Source organism: Mixophyes fleayi, chromosome 5, assembly GCF_038048845.1.
Source record: "Mixophyes fleayi isolate aMixFle1 chromosome 5, aMixFle1.hap1, whole genome shotgun sequence".
Lineage (NCBI taxonomy): Eukaryota > Metazoa > Chordata > Amphibia > Anura > Limnodynastidae > Mixophyes > Mixophyes fleayi.
In genome coordinates, this window is record NC_134406.1 from 22262601 (window position 1) to 22277609 (window position 15009).

General features: G+C 39.1%; 1 protein-coding gene across 2 annotated transcripts in view; it reads right to left on the bottom strand.

Moving 5' to 3' along the window:
- HEPACAM2 (HEPACAM family member 2) overlaps nt 1–15009 on the bottom strand; it is a 64995-nt gene that overhangs the window by 33508 nt on the left and 16478 nt on the right. For both annotated transcript variants that reach the window (XM_075211806.1, XM_075211805.1), the window contains one exon: nt 6227–6583. In XM_075211806.1, coding sequence (XP_075067907.1) covers nt 6227–6566 — 340 coding nt within the window. In that variant the 5' untranslated portion in view covers nt 6567–6583. The remainder of the gene's footprint in view (nt 1–6226; nt 6584–15009) is intronic.

Here is a 15009-nt window from a genome sequence, read left to right on the forward strand (position 1 = left end):
AGTTTCCGTAGCATATCTTGATACGAACTCGATTTTCCGTGATCAGAATGTAGGTGCACGCATAATCACCTATGAAGACTTGTGCTATGCTGGTACATAGGGCCGCCTGCACCTGGAGAGGCGGGACGGGGAGGGGAGGGGCATTCTAACATTAGCCGAGTACAGTAAAGGCGTGTTCATGCAAATGCAGCTCCTGCAGATACATGCATATAGGTCAAATACTTGCTGATGATGATGACGAGTCATAAACCAGGGCATATGCGGAGGCGTAAGCATCTCATTATGTGTACAGCTCTGCTTATGGGCGGAAATACGCTATTTTTCCGTGCTCTTTCTTTAAAAGTAATGTATTCCAATTTGGCGTCCAAATCTGCAGCAGCCCCAAAGTGTTAAAGACCTTTTAATGCAGATACTAACTGGGAGGTTCCTAGATTCAGCGGATCACCTAATTGTAACAAGGGGGAAACCTTAAATGTATCCCTGGTTGCCTCCATTGAGTGTTGGAAACAACTGGTTTTAATAATACATTCATGCCACAAGGAACTCCAATTTTGTTTAATTGAAGGTAGTGGCAAATCTATTAGGGGGGGATTGAAAAAGGGCATCGGGGAAGTAATTTGAGGCCAGGAGCCCCTTCCCCTTCTAAGCTTAGTGATAAAGAGAATTTGAGATAAAGTGTTTGCTGTATATTAAATATTCTTAAATGCTGCTGTTCATTGGGAAATACTTTGAGTATGAGTCTTGCTGTAAATATTTATACTTGGGAAAGGGGGCTTGCTGTGTATTCTGGATTTAAAATTAGCCTATTAAAGAATTACCAAAGCTTCAGTGGTTGAATAGGCATGAAAAAAATGATGTGAAGAGAGGGAATATGGTTTAAAACTTCTGAGATCTCCAATTTAACCCAGGGGCAAACGCAGGATTCGATGAGGGGGGTTTCCACGCCACGATACCAGTGGGCGTGACCAGTATGTGTAGGGGCGTGGCTACAAACACACATCGGGTCAAACACACAGACATGTAAATTGTCCCATACACAAACAAGCACAGACTCACATATACACAAAATACACAAATGTAAACTGACACATACATAGTTAAGCACAGACACACGCATACACAAACACACACAGGATCAAACACACAGACATGTAAACTGTCATATAAACAGATAATCACAGACACACACATACACAAACAAACACAGGATCAAACACACAGACATGTAAACTGCCATATACACAGATAAACACAGACAGGATCAAACACAGACATATAGACTGTCATATACACAGACAAACACAGACTGACACACATACACAAACACAGACATGTAAGCTGTCATATACACAGACAAACACAGACTGATACACAAACACAGGATCAAACACAGATATGTAAACTGCCATATACACAGACTCACACATACACAAACACACACACACACACAGGATCAAACACACATACATGTAAGCTGTCATTTACACACACACACAGACATTCTTACCTTCTTCTGCTGCCTCCTGCATTACACCCATGCTGGCTGTGTGGGAGGAAGGGGCGGGGCCAAACTGCCAGCAGAGAGCTGTGCTCACACAGCAGGGGACTGACTGGGAGACGATCCTCCCAAGCTACAAGCAGTAGTGGCTGGTCCCGGGAGAGGGACCAGCCACTGTAATCATACAGCATCCCAGGTAGGACAGGGGTTTCTGGGGACTAGGAAACCCCCCTGGGTGCGCCCCTGTAACCTACCACTGAATAACATCCTAGGAGGGAAAATCTGTAATGTTATTGGGCTCTAAATTTTTCTAGTTTACACAGAAACAATCCGCCCAGGCCGAGTTTTGAGGTTCCTCCAGATAAAGAATTGTTACATAATATACGATTTATTTAAAAGCCAAACATTTCCTGGCACATCTCCAGTACATTCAGATTCCGGAAAAGCAAATTAGTAGACCTTTAGAACACTCATTTTGCAGCAGTACTGAAATTAACAGCAGCCTGCCTGCAAACATAATATAGTAATAAACCACTTTCTTAAAAAAACTGTTCTTCATGTGGCTTTTTTAAAAACACACACTGACTTTACATAGTAACATTGGGCCTGACTCATTAAGGAAAGTTAAGCAAAAGTAAGCAAGTAATACCCCATTCATACTGCACCAAAAACCCGGGTTTTTGCAGAGGCACGCTGAAAAACCCGGGTCTTGGTGCAGGATGAATAGTCCAACCACAAAATCCCGGGTCTAAAATCCTGGGACTTAAACCCGGGATTTTGCGAGGGGTAATTCCCGGGTTGGACCCCGCTAGCCTGCAGTATGAATGGTGCAACCCGTGTAATTCCCAGGTCTCACCATTCATACTGTAAAAAAAAAAAATTGTGAAGTAAAAAAAAAAAGATTTTAATAAAAAAAAAATACATAACAAATGTTTACTTAACTTATTTTCAGCCAGCGGTGTCTCCGGTGCGTTGCCGGCTGTCAGGGGGACCTCTGGGTACTAAAATGACGTCATTTCTAATGGACTAGAAATGACGTCATTTTAGTACCCAGAGGTCCCCCTGACAGCCGGCAACGCACCGGAGACACCGCTGGCTGAAAATAAGTTAAGTAAACATTTGTTATGTATTTTTTTTTTATTAAAATCTTTTTTTACACTTTTTTTTTTCTAAAACCCGGGTCGGGCAGGTGCAGTATGAACCCGCCCGACCCGGGAATCTTCTTATCTATACTGCCCTGTGCCCCGGCAATATCCCGGGTTAACAACCCGGGATATTGCTGGGGCGGCAGTATGAAAGTGGTATAAGTCAAAACCATGTTGCATTGGAGGGGGGGAGGTAAATTTAAAATGTGATGGTAGATTTATAGTTGGGGTAGGGTATGTCCTAGGTCAACTTTACATTTCAGTGTACAAATACACTATCAAGTATTTGTGTGCTACATGAAAAAACAGCCATTATTTTCTTTATGTGTAAAATAATAAACTCATTGCATGCCTTGCATTGCATCATGGTTTTGTCCAGAAAACTTGAGTAAGAAAACTTACTCAATTTTTTGCTTAACTTTCCTTAATGTATCAGGCCCATTGTGAATATGTTTGAAGAAGTGACACAGGTCTGTCAAACATTCTCACTATGTTGATCCAGAATGAAACAACACAAAACCTTCAGTAAGATAGTTGTCAATTTAACATCAAAAGAAATAGGGAATAAATAAATCCAATCATCATCATCAACATTTATTTATATAGCGCCAGCAAATTCCGTAGCGCTTTACAATTTGGGCCATATCATGACACCATAAATCAGATTGATTCCCCTCACAATGCCCTTTACTAATCATAACAACAGCTACTATTTCTTGTAAAGTAAAAATCGAACATGCAAAATATAATGGAAACAAAAAAAAATAGCAGTTCAATTAAGATGAAGGAATCATATACATTAAATGATAAGGCAAGATGAAAATAATACATTTCTGCTATTTAGTAAAAAGTAGAACAGAATATTTTCATACTTGCCAGTATTCCCGATTAGAAAAAAATTTGGGCAACCCTAACCAGTTTGTCAGGAAGCTCCAGACGTTTAATCCCATGAAAAATGGGACTGTTGACAAGTATGTACTTCATATTTTATCTTCTGATTGGCTGGCTGGATTCTGCCATGTCTCTGAGAAAGCTATCAGCACGTACAACACAGCACTACCCACTTTGTGATGCATCATCGTCACAGTAATTCTCATTTGGTGACAGACATAAGCAAATATTTCAAGTATTGAAGTTTTATTTTTAATTTCAATTTACACAAATTCATTATTCCTATAAATGGAACAAGAATGTATGATAACATCCAGATTTTGATGCTCGTTTACTGAAAAAGCATAATAATGTCTGACAAAAAATAAGAATGGCAAGGCACTCGAGGAAGGATATTTAGTTATTTAGTGCATTCTACAAAATGACAGCTAGAATCTGATTGGTTGCTATAGGCAACATCTTTTTCAAACCTGCAGTTTAGTAAATATACCCACAGCTCTGTCATGATGCAAGTTTGATATCACCTTAACCAGCCTGTCCCTCATTATTCACATAATATGGAACATAACAATATGTACCTTTTATAGCCCTGTTTATGATCCATAGCTCACCAGAGTACAACTACAGTGTCTAATTACATGTGGATAAGGGGACATTGTAGCCATGTCTATATAGAAGACAGTTTCACTATGTTACTCATTGTAAAAAATGTATATTGTTTATTGCTGATATTGCAGTGAAGCTGTTATTCATTGTTCTTAAAGTGAAGCCAGGTGGGTTATGGGTAAGGATCCAGTGTGGTCCAGTTTCAGGATACAGGTGAGGGGGCTGTAGCTACATTCATTATCCCCCTCTTTTCTCTACAGGAAGTCCTTAACAACTTGAAGCTAGGTCTGACTCAAAAAGCTTGTAAGGGGTTAATTTTAGGAGGGGTTGACTGCTATCCTAGATCTGGAAGTGGGGAAGGCCAAGTAGTATCCATTGCCTTCCACAGGACTAGTTCAGACATTTTGTCAGGGACACAGCAGGGGAGTCACTGTGGAATGACAGCTCATCTCCACTCCCCCTCCAGTCCTCTGGTCCAGCACTCACCAATGTTCAAAAGCAGAGAACCGGGGAGGGGAAAACACTGAGGAAATTTGACCCTGGATATAAGGAGCCACTCCAGGGGGGAGGAGATGTTGATTCTGAGGATTGATTCCTGCAAGGTGCAGGTCTGGCTGATGTTGAGTTTATGTTATCTACCAACAGTCTACATCTGCAGCTTTGAGAAATCCATGTGTTTTGGATTCTGCAAGTTAGGACAGCCAGGTGACTGTAACTCCTTAAGCTAGTGGGGTAAGGGACAGGTAATGTGGTAAACCTGCCAGCTATTAATTTACTGATTCTATATAATATTCTAGTGATTATTTTTGTAAATGTATTGTTGTACTATCTAACTGCATTTGTCTGAGTGACTATGGGAACCCTAGAATGTACTAGGTAGGCTTCTCTGGCATACTTAGGCACCTCTGTGTGGCCAGCCAGCTTGAGGTTGGTAGAATTGGGCCAGATAAACCCAGTATCCTCACAAGCCCTTTAGACATCGGCCAGCTTTTCTACATTGGTCACACTGAACAATGTAACAAACAGGTTTTTATACCTGACACACCTCCCACAGCCCTAGCTTGATGAGCAGGTGACACTCCCTCCTTCTCTTTAAAAGGGAGTTCTGATCAGCTGCTTTTGTTTGATAACACTTACTGCAGACAGGCCCTGTAGCTGTGGGAAAAGGCACTTTCAAATCATGTAAGTTAAATCAGACTCTATACCATTATTTTGCCACACATATGTCCTCCACCTGTTTATCTTTAAACTAGGTGCACTGCTGCACAAATTTGTTACTCTGCTTGCATCCTTCCTCTGCCAGGTAAATGCCTCCCTTTGTTACATTATGCATTATGTATACAACTCTCCATGTCTAAATTATTGTCCGAGAGGATAAAGAGCAGACAATAATATACACTGGTTCTAAGTTTTCCAAATCGCACCTTACACAACAGGAGACCATTATAAAAACAGTTAAACAGGTACAGAAGGATCAGTCTTGGTTAGAATAATAGCACTATCTACTGAAGTGTTGTCACCAGCAATAGGCTTGTTATTGCTCCGCCCAATTAATCAAAAGGGTTTTCGCCCGCATTAACCTTGGTATAACATTGTTATCGCCAACTATGAACGCCAACTGTAAGATTGGATGGGGAAACCTATTTAATAAGTACCACCGCAATCCCTGTTCTATTAATGCCATTTATAATGGCAAAAACAGACCAAAAGCTTTACAAAAAAAATGTCACAGTGATTAAAACTATTTAATTTTTTAAAATAATTTTATTTAATTAAAAAATGTTGGAACTGAAACCAAAATCTGGGCTTCCATTCCACTTTGCATGCCAGAGCCAGCAAGACAAGAACATAGAAAAGTGGCCTGGCAAAGTTAACTCTTATCGCCATGGACCAGTAATGCTCACCTATCTAGCGATATTTTTTTATAAATGCCGGTGATAAGACATTTTTTATCATCACGTTAAGCAAGGATATAAAATCCTACTTATCCCTAGGGTCAGGGACCTATTGATACATATGCACCATTGTAGTAACATGTGCTGCTGTGAAATACATATACATATAAACATAATACTTAGCTACTTACCATTTACAGTGACTTCAATCTTCTGAGTGGCAGACACAGTGGTATTTCCTTGTATGTTTACTTTCACAGTATAGTTTCCCTCATCACTTGTATGTAATGAATTGATCAGCAAGGAAGCATTTGGTGGATTCAAGGTAAACTTGTGTTGAAATTCCAGATCTGGAAACACCGACTGATTAAAGGACGTTATCAGATATTTGGCCACGTCCCTTGGCCTTTCAAGCAGCCATATGATTTGGAGACCGGATGCAGAAGTATTGACATCATAATGAATAGGCAGGATAAGAGGCTGTCCCTTGATGCCGTGGATAGTCGGAGATGGTGCGAAAAGTTTCAGCATAGAACAAGTGCCACATGCTTAAAAAAGCAAAAGGACAAAAAAAAGTTATTGTAGTACAAAATATATAATCTAGGGTGCACCTAAATTCTAAACCTTTGAGGACATTTATAGTGTTAAAGATTGTGTTTTTGGCAGTATGTACCATTGGACCTATTTTTACACACGCTACATAAATAGAATCACATCCAACGGAGCCATTTCATAACACTCTCTCTTACTGTCACTCAAACACACGTGTGCAAAAGTGAAACAAGAGTTTGATCTTTGTTTCAAATTCAGATCCTTTTCACACTACAGTGTTCCTGCAACAACGTGGCAGCGGCTTCACATCTCTACTCTGATCCGTGGTTAATGTTTTGGTGCATGGATTGGCTACGTGTTGGCCAAACGCCTTCTGCTTCAAATTTGCTTATACAAAGACTGAGCTGAAATACTCTGCTCTGATATTTACAGGTTATTCTAACCCCAAACACTTTATCTTCACTTAGCTTATCTGTGTTTAACCAGTTTTTTTTTAATACAGTACATGTTCTGATCTTAGACAAACACACCTAAAAAATCTATTCAAGCCCTGCCTACTACCACATTGTAACATTAGGAGGTCTATTTATTAAACTGCGGAATTAAAAAAGTAGAGATGTTGCCTATAGCAACTAATCAGATTCTAGCTGTTATTTTGTAGAGCGTACTAAATAAATGATAACTAAAATCTGACTGGTTGCTATAGGCAACATCTCCACTTTTTCAAACCTGCAGTTTAGTAAATATATCCCTAGGACTCAAAATGCAGTTACTAAGGCTGCAAACCTAAATCAGGTGTAATATGTCAAAAGAGTAGGACTTCACAATTCTCTTGCCAGGAGAATCAGCCATTAGACATCCCCTGGGTGGGTGAGTATTCCCAGCAACGGCACATGACCCTGACTGTACTAACATCTGGCAAGAGGGGGATTTACTAAAATACTCAATACATTCCCATTAAGCTATGCACCCTACTAACAAGGATACTTTTTACAAAAGTCTCATTGGAGAACAGATGCAGTCTTCATTGGATTAAGATTTTCATACACATTTTAGGTCAAATCAGCTAAAAGACAATATTGATAGTAGTATTTCATTTTATTATAGTGTAAAAAATCAACATGAGATTTGGTATTTGCTGATATTTGTTTTGGAATTGTCATCACAGAAAAATGCATAAGATATACTAATGTCAACATTATCTAATGAAAGAGGCAAGCAAGGTCACTGGAAACCATGATACAATTCTTCTTGTTTCTCATCCAGTGTGCCAAGTAGTATTGTGCAGAAAAATACTACATAAAAATACGGTACCATACAATACCATATATACCATACAATGCTAGACTATTTACAAAAGAATAATAGCAAAATGAGGGTTTGGAAAAAATAATTGCATTTCAAACTGAAAACCCTTCAAATACAGTGGAGGTCAATTAGAAAGTGCACCCAATGCACACCACAAAGCTAAATACACCGCCTCTGCAAATGAAAAGTGCAGAAAAATCTTCAGCGCTGTGCAAATGTATAAAAGTCACATTAAACTCCATCCTCCTACAATACCAGTACCAATCCTGTTCTTAAATTAAAGTTTTCACCTTTTTCCTACAGGGCTGCTCGGTTTAGTCTTATTTATGGATTAAATGAATCATCAGAGTCAGGAAACATCAGTGGTAAATGTATTAAACGGTGGATTCATCAAATAGCCAATTTGAAGCAGTTTTGACTCGAATATTTAAACAGGCATTTTTATGAGTAACCTTCATTTAATGAGTAAACTTACTTTTTTAATCATACACATTTGTGCTGTACATTTGTTATATGTTGTTATATTTATTATATTTGAGCAGCACAGTGGACTAGTGGTTAGCACTTTGGCGCCACAGCACTGAGGTCATAAGTTCGATTTCCGACCATGGCCTTATCTGTGAGGAGTTTGTATTTCCTCTGGGTGCTCCGGTTTCCTCCCACACTCCAAAAACATACTGGTAGGTTAATTGGCTGCTAACAAATTGACCCTTGTCTTTGTCTGTGTGTGTAAATTAGGGGCTTTAGATTGTAAACTCCAATGGGGCAGGGACTGATGTGAATGAGTTAGCTGAACAGCGCTGCGGAATTAGTGGCGCTATATAAATAACCGATGATGATTTATCTGGAGTTGTGCATCTGCATTGAGAACAATATGAGAGGATATATCAATATATCTGTTCACCCAAGGTACAGGACATGTAGAATACTCTTTACCATATTTTTAATTAGGTCATCTTTGGAGCGCTAGGTATAATCTTTTTCTTGCAACTATTTGGTTTTATTGGTGGGAAGGTTACCCCAATTTGCCTAAGCAGCACCATATGTTGTCCTAAATCATCCATTCACTAAAAGGCAGCGCTTGAATTTTACATGTAGTCGTAATTTTATTGAAGGCAAAACGTTTTAAATATGGCCGTCAAAATCATGAAACTCGGCTATTTGATGAATCTTCTGTTTAATACATTTACCCACAGGACTTTTTATTACATTTTTCACTTGTAGTATGTTTGCTTTGGGGAATGGAGTATGTTGCTTGTTTTGTTAATTGTCCATTTTTTACTTTAAACAGTGCAGTGAGTACGAGAACTGTCTTTAAAACAGGTGTCAACTTGTGTATGGCCTGAGCTTTAAATATGTTTTTCCACCAAAGTGCAACATGCAAGCATAAAACATGTCGTAGTAAAAATATAGGGTGAGACCAGGGGCCTGATTCATTAAGGATCTTAAATGAAGAGGATCCTTATTTCAGTCTCCTGGACAAAACCATGTTACAATGGAAGGGGTGCAAATGTGTGTTCTGTTTTGCCCAAGGGTTAAACACTAAGGGTCTGAGTCATTAAGGAGAGCAAAGCATAAAAAAGGAGTAACTTTGAATCTGGGCAAAACCATGTTGCATTTTAGGGGGAGGTAAAGTTAAATGTAGGCACAGATTTATAGTTGGGGTAGGGCATGTCCTAGTTCAACTTTAAATTTCAGTGTAAAAATAAAGCTATCAAGTATTTGTGCGCTAGATGAAACAACAGCAGGTATTTATCTTATATGTAACATAATAAATTAATTTGCACCCCTTCCATTGTAACATGGTTTGTCCCGGAGAACATTTACTTTTTTTTCTTGCCTTACTTTCCTTAATGACTCAGGCCCTAACTGTTTTTTCATGTAACACACAAAAACTTGATAGCTTATTTGTACACTGAAATTTAAAGTTGATATTTGTGTGTGTTACATGAAAAAACAGTCAGTATTTAACTTATGTGCAAAACAGAACACACATTTGCACCCCTTCCATTGTAACATGGTTTTGTCCAGGAGACTGAAATAAGGATCCTCTTCATTTAAGATCCTTAATGAATCAGGCCCTAGATCCCTGCCAACTCCAAACTGCCGTGGAATTCAAATAATTTTGCACACTGGGACTGGCTGCACGCCCCTCCGCACGGCAAGAGCCTCCCTTACAAATGCAGCCACTCCACCCTTTTGTCTTATTTCAAAAATCCCACTCTACGTTTCTGTATTTGCTAGCAACGCCGTCAGTCACTCCAACTCCTCCCCTCTGCCCCCAGATGTGCCCGTCTTGCAGGGGGACTTGACAAACCACATTGATACGAATTATATTTGTGGCTAGGACTCTAATTTCTCTTTTCACCATCAGTCTTTTTTTATATTTACACAAGGCAATATTTAATTTATTAGCATTTAGAATCTTACAGCAGCAGATCCTGTATTAAGTTTGTGACGTCACTTCATTTGGCAATTGAAAAGATCAAACCTTTCATGAGATAGCAACATTTCTTGGCATGGAGCCTTCACTAAAAATAGGTGTAACAAAGTACAAATCTCACGCAATAGTTCTATCTTATTTCCAACCTCTTCTGTTGCCTAATGATGGTTAAAATTATCTGTTCTTCTGGTTTTTTTTTGTAAACTCTTAAAATAGCCTCATTAGATCAGGGACTGACAGGTTTCTGCACAGATTGCTCTACTGGAATAACACAGACTAAAGTAAAGTTTTTTTCCTAAGGGAAAAGTAAATCAATTTTTGGAAATAATCAAGCCCTACTTGCCTCCTTTTTAGACTTCTCTTTGAATCGCGCACTAGGGCAGGAGAGGTAGGAGTCTGATAATCTGTGTAGTGTCATCATTGTCATGCCCGGCCCACAAGAAAAAGGAGTGCTTTCTACTGTCCCGGCAGTCTGGGTGGACTCCCAAAAATTCAGCCATCTCACGGACATTCTGGAAGAGCAGGTAAGTATGAACTGTGCACTTCCAGATTATTTTCCTGTAATTGTTCAGTAAACAGAGGTCTTCAGTGAGGAGAACTTATGAGATTGCTAATAAGCTGATCGATTTGTGTGTTACGATACTGGTATGCCAACTCTACGACATGCAGAACCAGCTCGCAGAAGTCTTCACCAATATTTGTGTGCCCCCAGATCATAAGCTCTAGGTAGTGCAGGTTTAGGGTGACAAGTATCGTGCCATTAGGACGTGACACGTGGAGGACCAAGGAGAACAAGCACCGTTGTCTAACAAAAGTCCAGAAAGAATGGTGCACAGCGTAAGTCATTCCAAATTCAAAGTCAGTGCAGGCTAAGTTCTAGCAAAGTTCAAAATACAGTCCAAGGTCAGGGCAGGCAGAGTATGAGCAAATTCCAAGCCGGGGGCAAAATCCAAAATATCCAAATAGAGATCTAAATAGACAAGCACACCCTAGCAGAGATAAACTACAACCAGTACCAGAAAAGGAAGCCTTTTAAAGCACAGGTATCCAATAGCAGCAGCCTAATTGAATGAATGACAGCTTTGCCTATGATGCAATGATTGAACACATTAACCAGCTGAATCCAGCATGCCAGCGCCCAGTGATAAAACTACCTGATCACCAAAGAACCAACCTGAAGCCACACTACTGAGATTGATGACACAGTACCGAGACTCTGCCGGATCCTAACACTGTACAGATAATATTATCAATAATCAAACACATGTTGTGAGATTGACCTAAGGAATTATGATTTCTGATTAGCTGGGGTTACAGAACATCATTGATCTTGGCACAATTTTTTAAAAAAATGTTAGGAGAGGAACATTTATTTAAACTAGTGCAAAGGAAAAAGGTGGTGTTTTCCATTGCAAGTCGATCAAATGTTCCCTTTCTCTTTGTAAACTGTGGTAGGAAATTGACAAAACCACATAAACACTTTGTTCTAGTGTCCATAAGTGTCCCCATAGTGTTCAATTCGCTTTTCATTATCTCAAAGAAACAATATTAATGTTATATTCAGAGAAGCTTGTATTATGTTCAGCATTATTTAATATGGTGTAATGTGCTGTAAACCATTTCATCCTGCCAGACATTTTTCTAGCACTATATTTACTACTTTAATTTAATTTTATGAAGGTAAATAAAGAATTGAATATGCACCTTAAACTTGCAAACACTGTAACAATGAAATGTTTGGCCATGTGTCTGCTCATTTAAATTTTTCTTACAGGCAAAGACATTGTCCTCTGTGCCAGTGTACACTACACACAGCAAACATTGCACTAATCATTGCAGGAGATCCGATTGCAGAATATTGACAGTGTCAAGACTGCTACAGTGTATTACAAACAGAACCTCCCTACCCAGAAGCTTCTGCTGCCTCAGTCTGGTTGTAAATGTAATACTGGCTACTGTCTCTTCCCGTTCTGATATTCAAGATCTTTAAGATTAAAAGTAGATGGGACCAGATTATTTTCTAATTATCTCATTTTTACTAATTATAATATTCATCACGCACCACACTTATCTCCAAACTTCACTTCTCTCTCCAACACCCTCTTTACCCCGTCTCATCATCCTCACATTCTCTTTGTAACACACACTATTCATTTCAAAATCTCTCACCCTCATTTCCATCACAGAAACTTGGCTGATCTCCTCTGGACACTCTGGGCCTGATTCATTAAGGAAAGGAAAGCAAAATAAAGGAGTAACTTTGCATCTTGGCAAAACCATGTTGCATTGGAGAGGGAGGTACATTTAAAATCATACTTACCTACTTTCTTCAGCTCTCTTCCGGGAGCCAGCCAGTGGAGGGGGGCGTGAGGGGGCGGGGCGGCCAAAATTGTGTCATTTTTGACCCCGCCCCCTGTGATGTCATGACGCAAATTGCGTCATTTGACAGCGGGGGTGGGGCCAAACGCCGCAATTCACTGGGAATCGCGGCATTTGGGATCTAATTCTGCCCACTTCACTAGGAAGTGCCCCACTTCCTAGTGAAGTGGGCAGAATTCGGGAGATTGCCACACTCACCCGGGAGTCCGGGAGACTCTCGCAAAATGCGGGAGTCTCCCGGACATTCCGGGAGAGTTGGCAAGTATTATTAAAATGTGATGGCAGATTTATAGATAAGCTTTATAGTTCAGTATAAAAAAACCTGTCAAGTATTTGTGTGCTACGTGAAAAAGCAGCCAGTATTTAACTTATATGCAAAATAATAAATTAATTTGCACCCATTGCATTGTAACATGGTTTGTCCTCTTTTTACTCCTCCCTAGCCTTCAAATCTATAAATATTGTCTCTGAAAGTGTATCTCTTTATTATAGCCTACCCTACTCCCACCTATACTGCTCACACTGGTCACAATTGTCATAATCTTCACTTTGAGCAACACACAAACCTCTTGGGGTATATTTACTAAACTGTGGGTTTGAATCAGATTCCAGCTGTCATTTTGCAGAATGTACTAAATAAATGACAGCTAGAATCTGATTGGTTGCTATAGGCAACATCTCCACTTTTTCAAACCAGTTTAGTAAATATAACCCCTTGTCTTAGTTCTGTCCTTTTCTAACTAGATAGCACTCTCCAGGACCTTGGTATCCAGTAATCTGACTAGGACGAAGCCTAGGGCGTGAGGATTTTTATTTGGCGCAACATTTTTGGGGGTGCAAAATTGTGACAGGGAGAGGTGAAACGGAAATTCATTTTAAAATATAAGAGAATAGTTGTTCTCCAAACTATACAGAAAACATGAAATAAAAATGTAGTAAGGTTTTAATTTTGACGTATTCCCACGGAGTAATTCTTGGGCGGGCGCTTGAGGATAAGTGAGTAGGAGAGACAAGGATGGCAACGAGCGCAGGTGTGACAGCCCCCTCCGATGTCACACTCTGTAGTGATAAAGATTGCTGCATTTCAAAAGCCAAGTGGAGCTGAGTTTTGAAAACAAGGGAACATAAACATTAGGGGGCGGTGTACAATGCTGGATTTTAGATTAAGGATGAATTTGTTTTTACCTGATGTGGAAGGTGAGAGGGTGCTATAAGCATATTATTATTATTATTATTATTATTATTATTATTATTATTACAGGAACTTAATGGATTTCATCAATCAAAACAACCTAGTTTCTCCTCTTTATTTATTTTAGCAAAAAATTACAGTTTATTAAAGGAAGTTTCCACCTTCAGACAACTTTCATTTATTGGTTTGTACATGAACATCTTAATCTTGTACTAAACATGTTGCTTTATGTTTCTTGCTACCATCTGTTTCAACAATGCCTGTATATAATCAAAGCAGAGTTGAATATTTGGTTGTCCTTGAATGTAACAGTGCTATTCTGTAGATATTATTGCAATGCACAGAACATAGCTGATCAGTATCATATCCAATGACAATATTGTTAACCCGGACGGTATAAAGAAGGGGAAGAAATAACAGGATGCCAGAAATGTAAAACCAGTAGGTCATGTACTGTATGAAACATGACATTAAAGTTGTCTAGAGGAGGACAATCCCTTTAATATCTGCAGACCCCTCTAGATCATTGCCATGCTATAACTTCTGGATAAAGGGTATATGAATATATATGACCTTAAAATAAAAAATAGCCTTAAAATTAGATATAAATTGATCATTTTATGTTACCCACAAAATATAGTACAGCATCCTATACAGCCTAGTAGCTAGATTGTAAATGTCATCACAAACGGGTACATTTACTAAGCTGCAGGTTTGAAAAAGTGGAGATGTTGCCTATAGCAACCAATCAGATTCTAGTTATCATTTATTTAGTACAATCTACAAAATGACAGCTAGAATCTGATTGGTTGCCATAGGTAACACCTCCACTTTTTCAAACCCACCGTTTAGTAGATATACCCCAAAGAGTTGCAGCTGTTTTCTGTTGCTAAGATGACACTGGAGCCCTCTCTATTTTGTATATCACTAAAATTGAGCAACATAATCCTTGTAACTCATTGGATTTTAGATAAATAAAATGGGTACACACCTCTGCAATTATCGTGTGTACGCTCCCACAATCATGTTTTATTGTACCAAAACACATAACATCTGTTGATTTGGTTGTCTAAGCTTCCTAAAAATCACGGTCAACGATG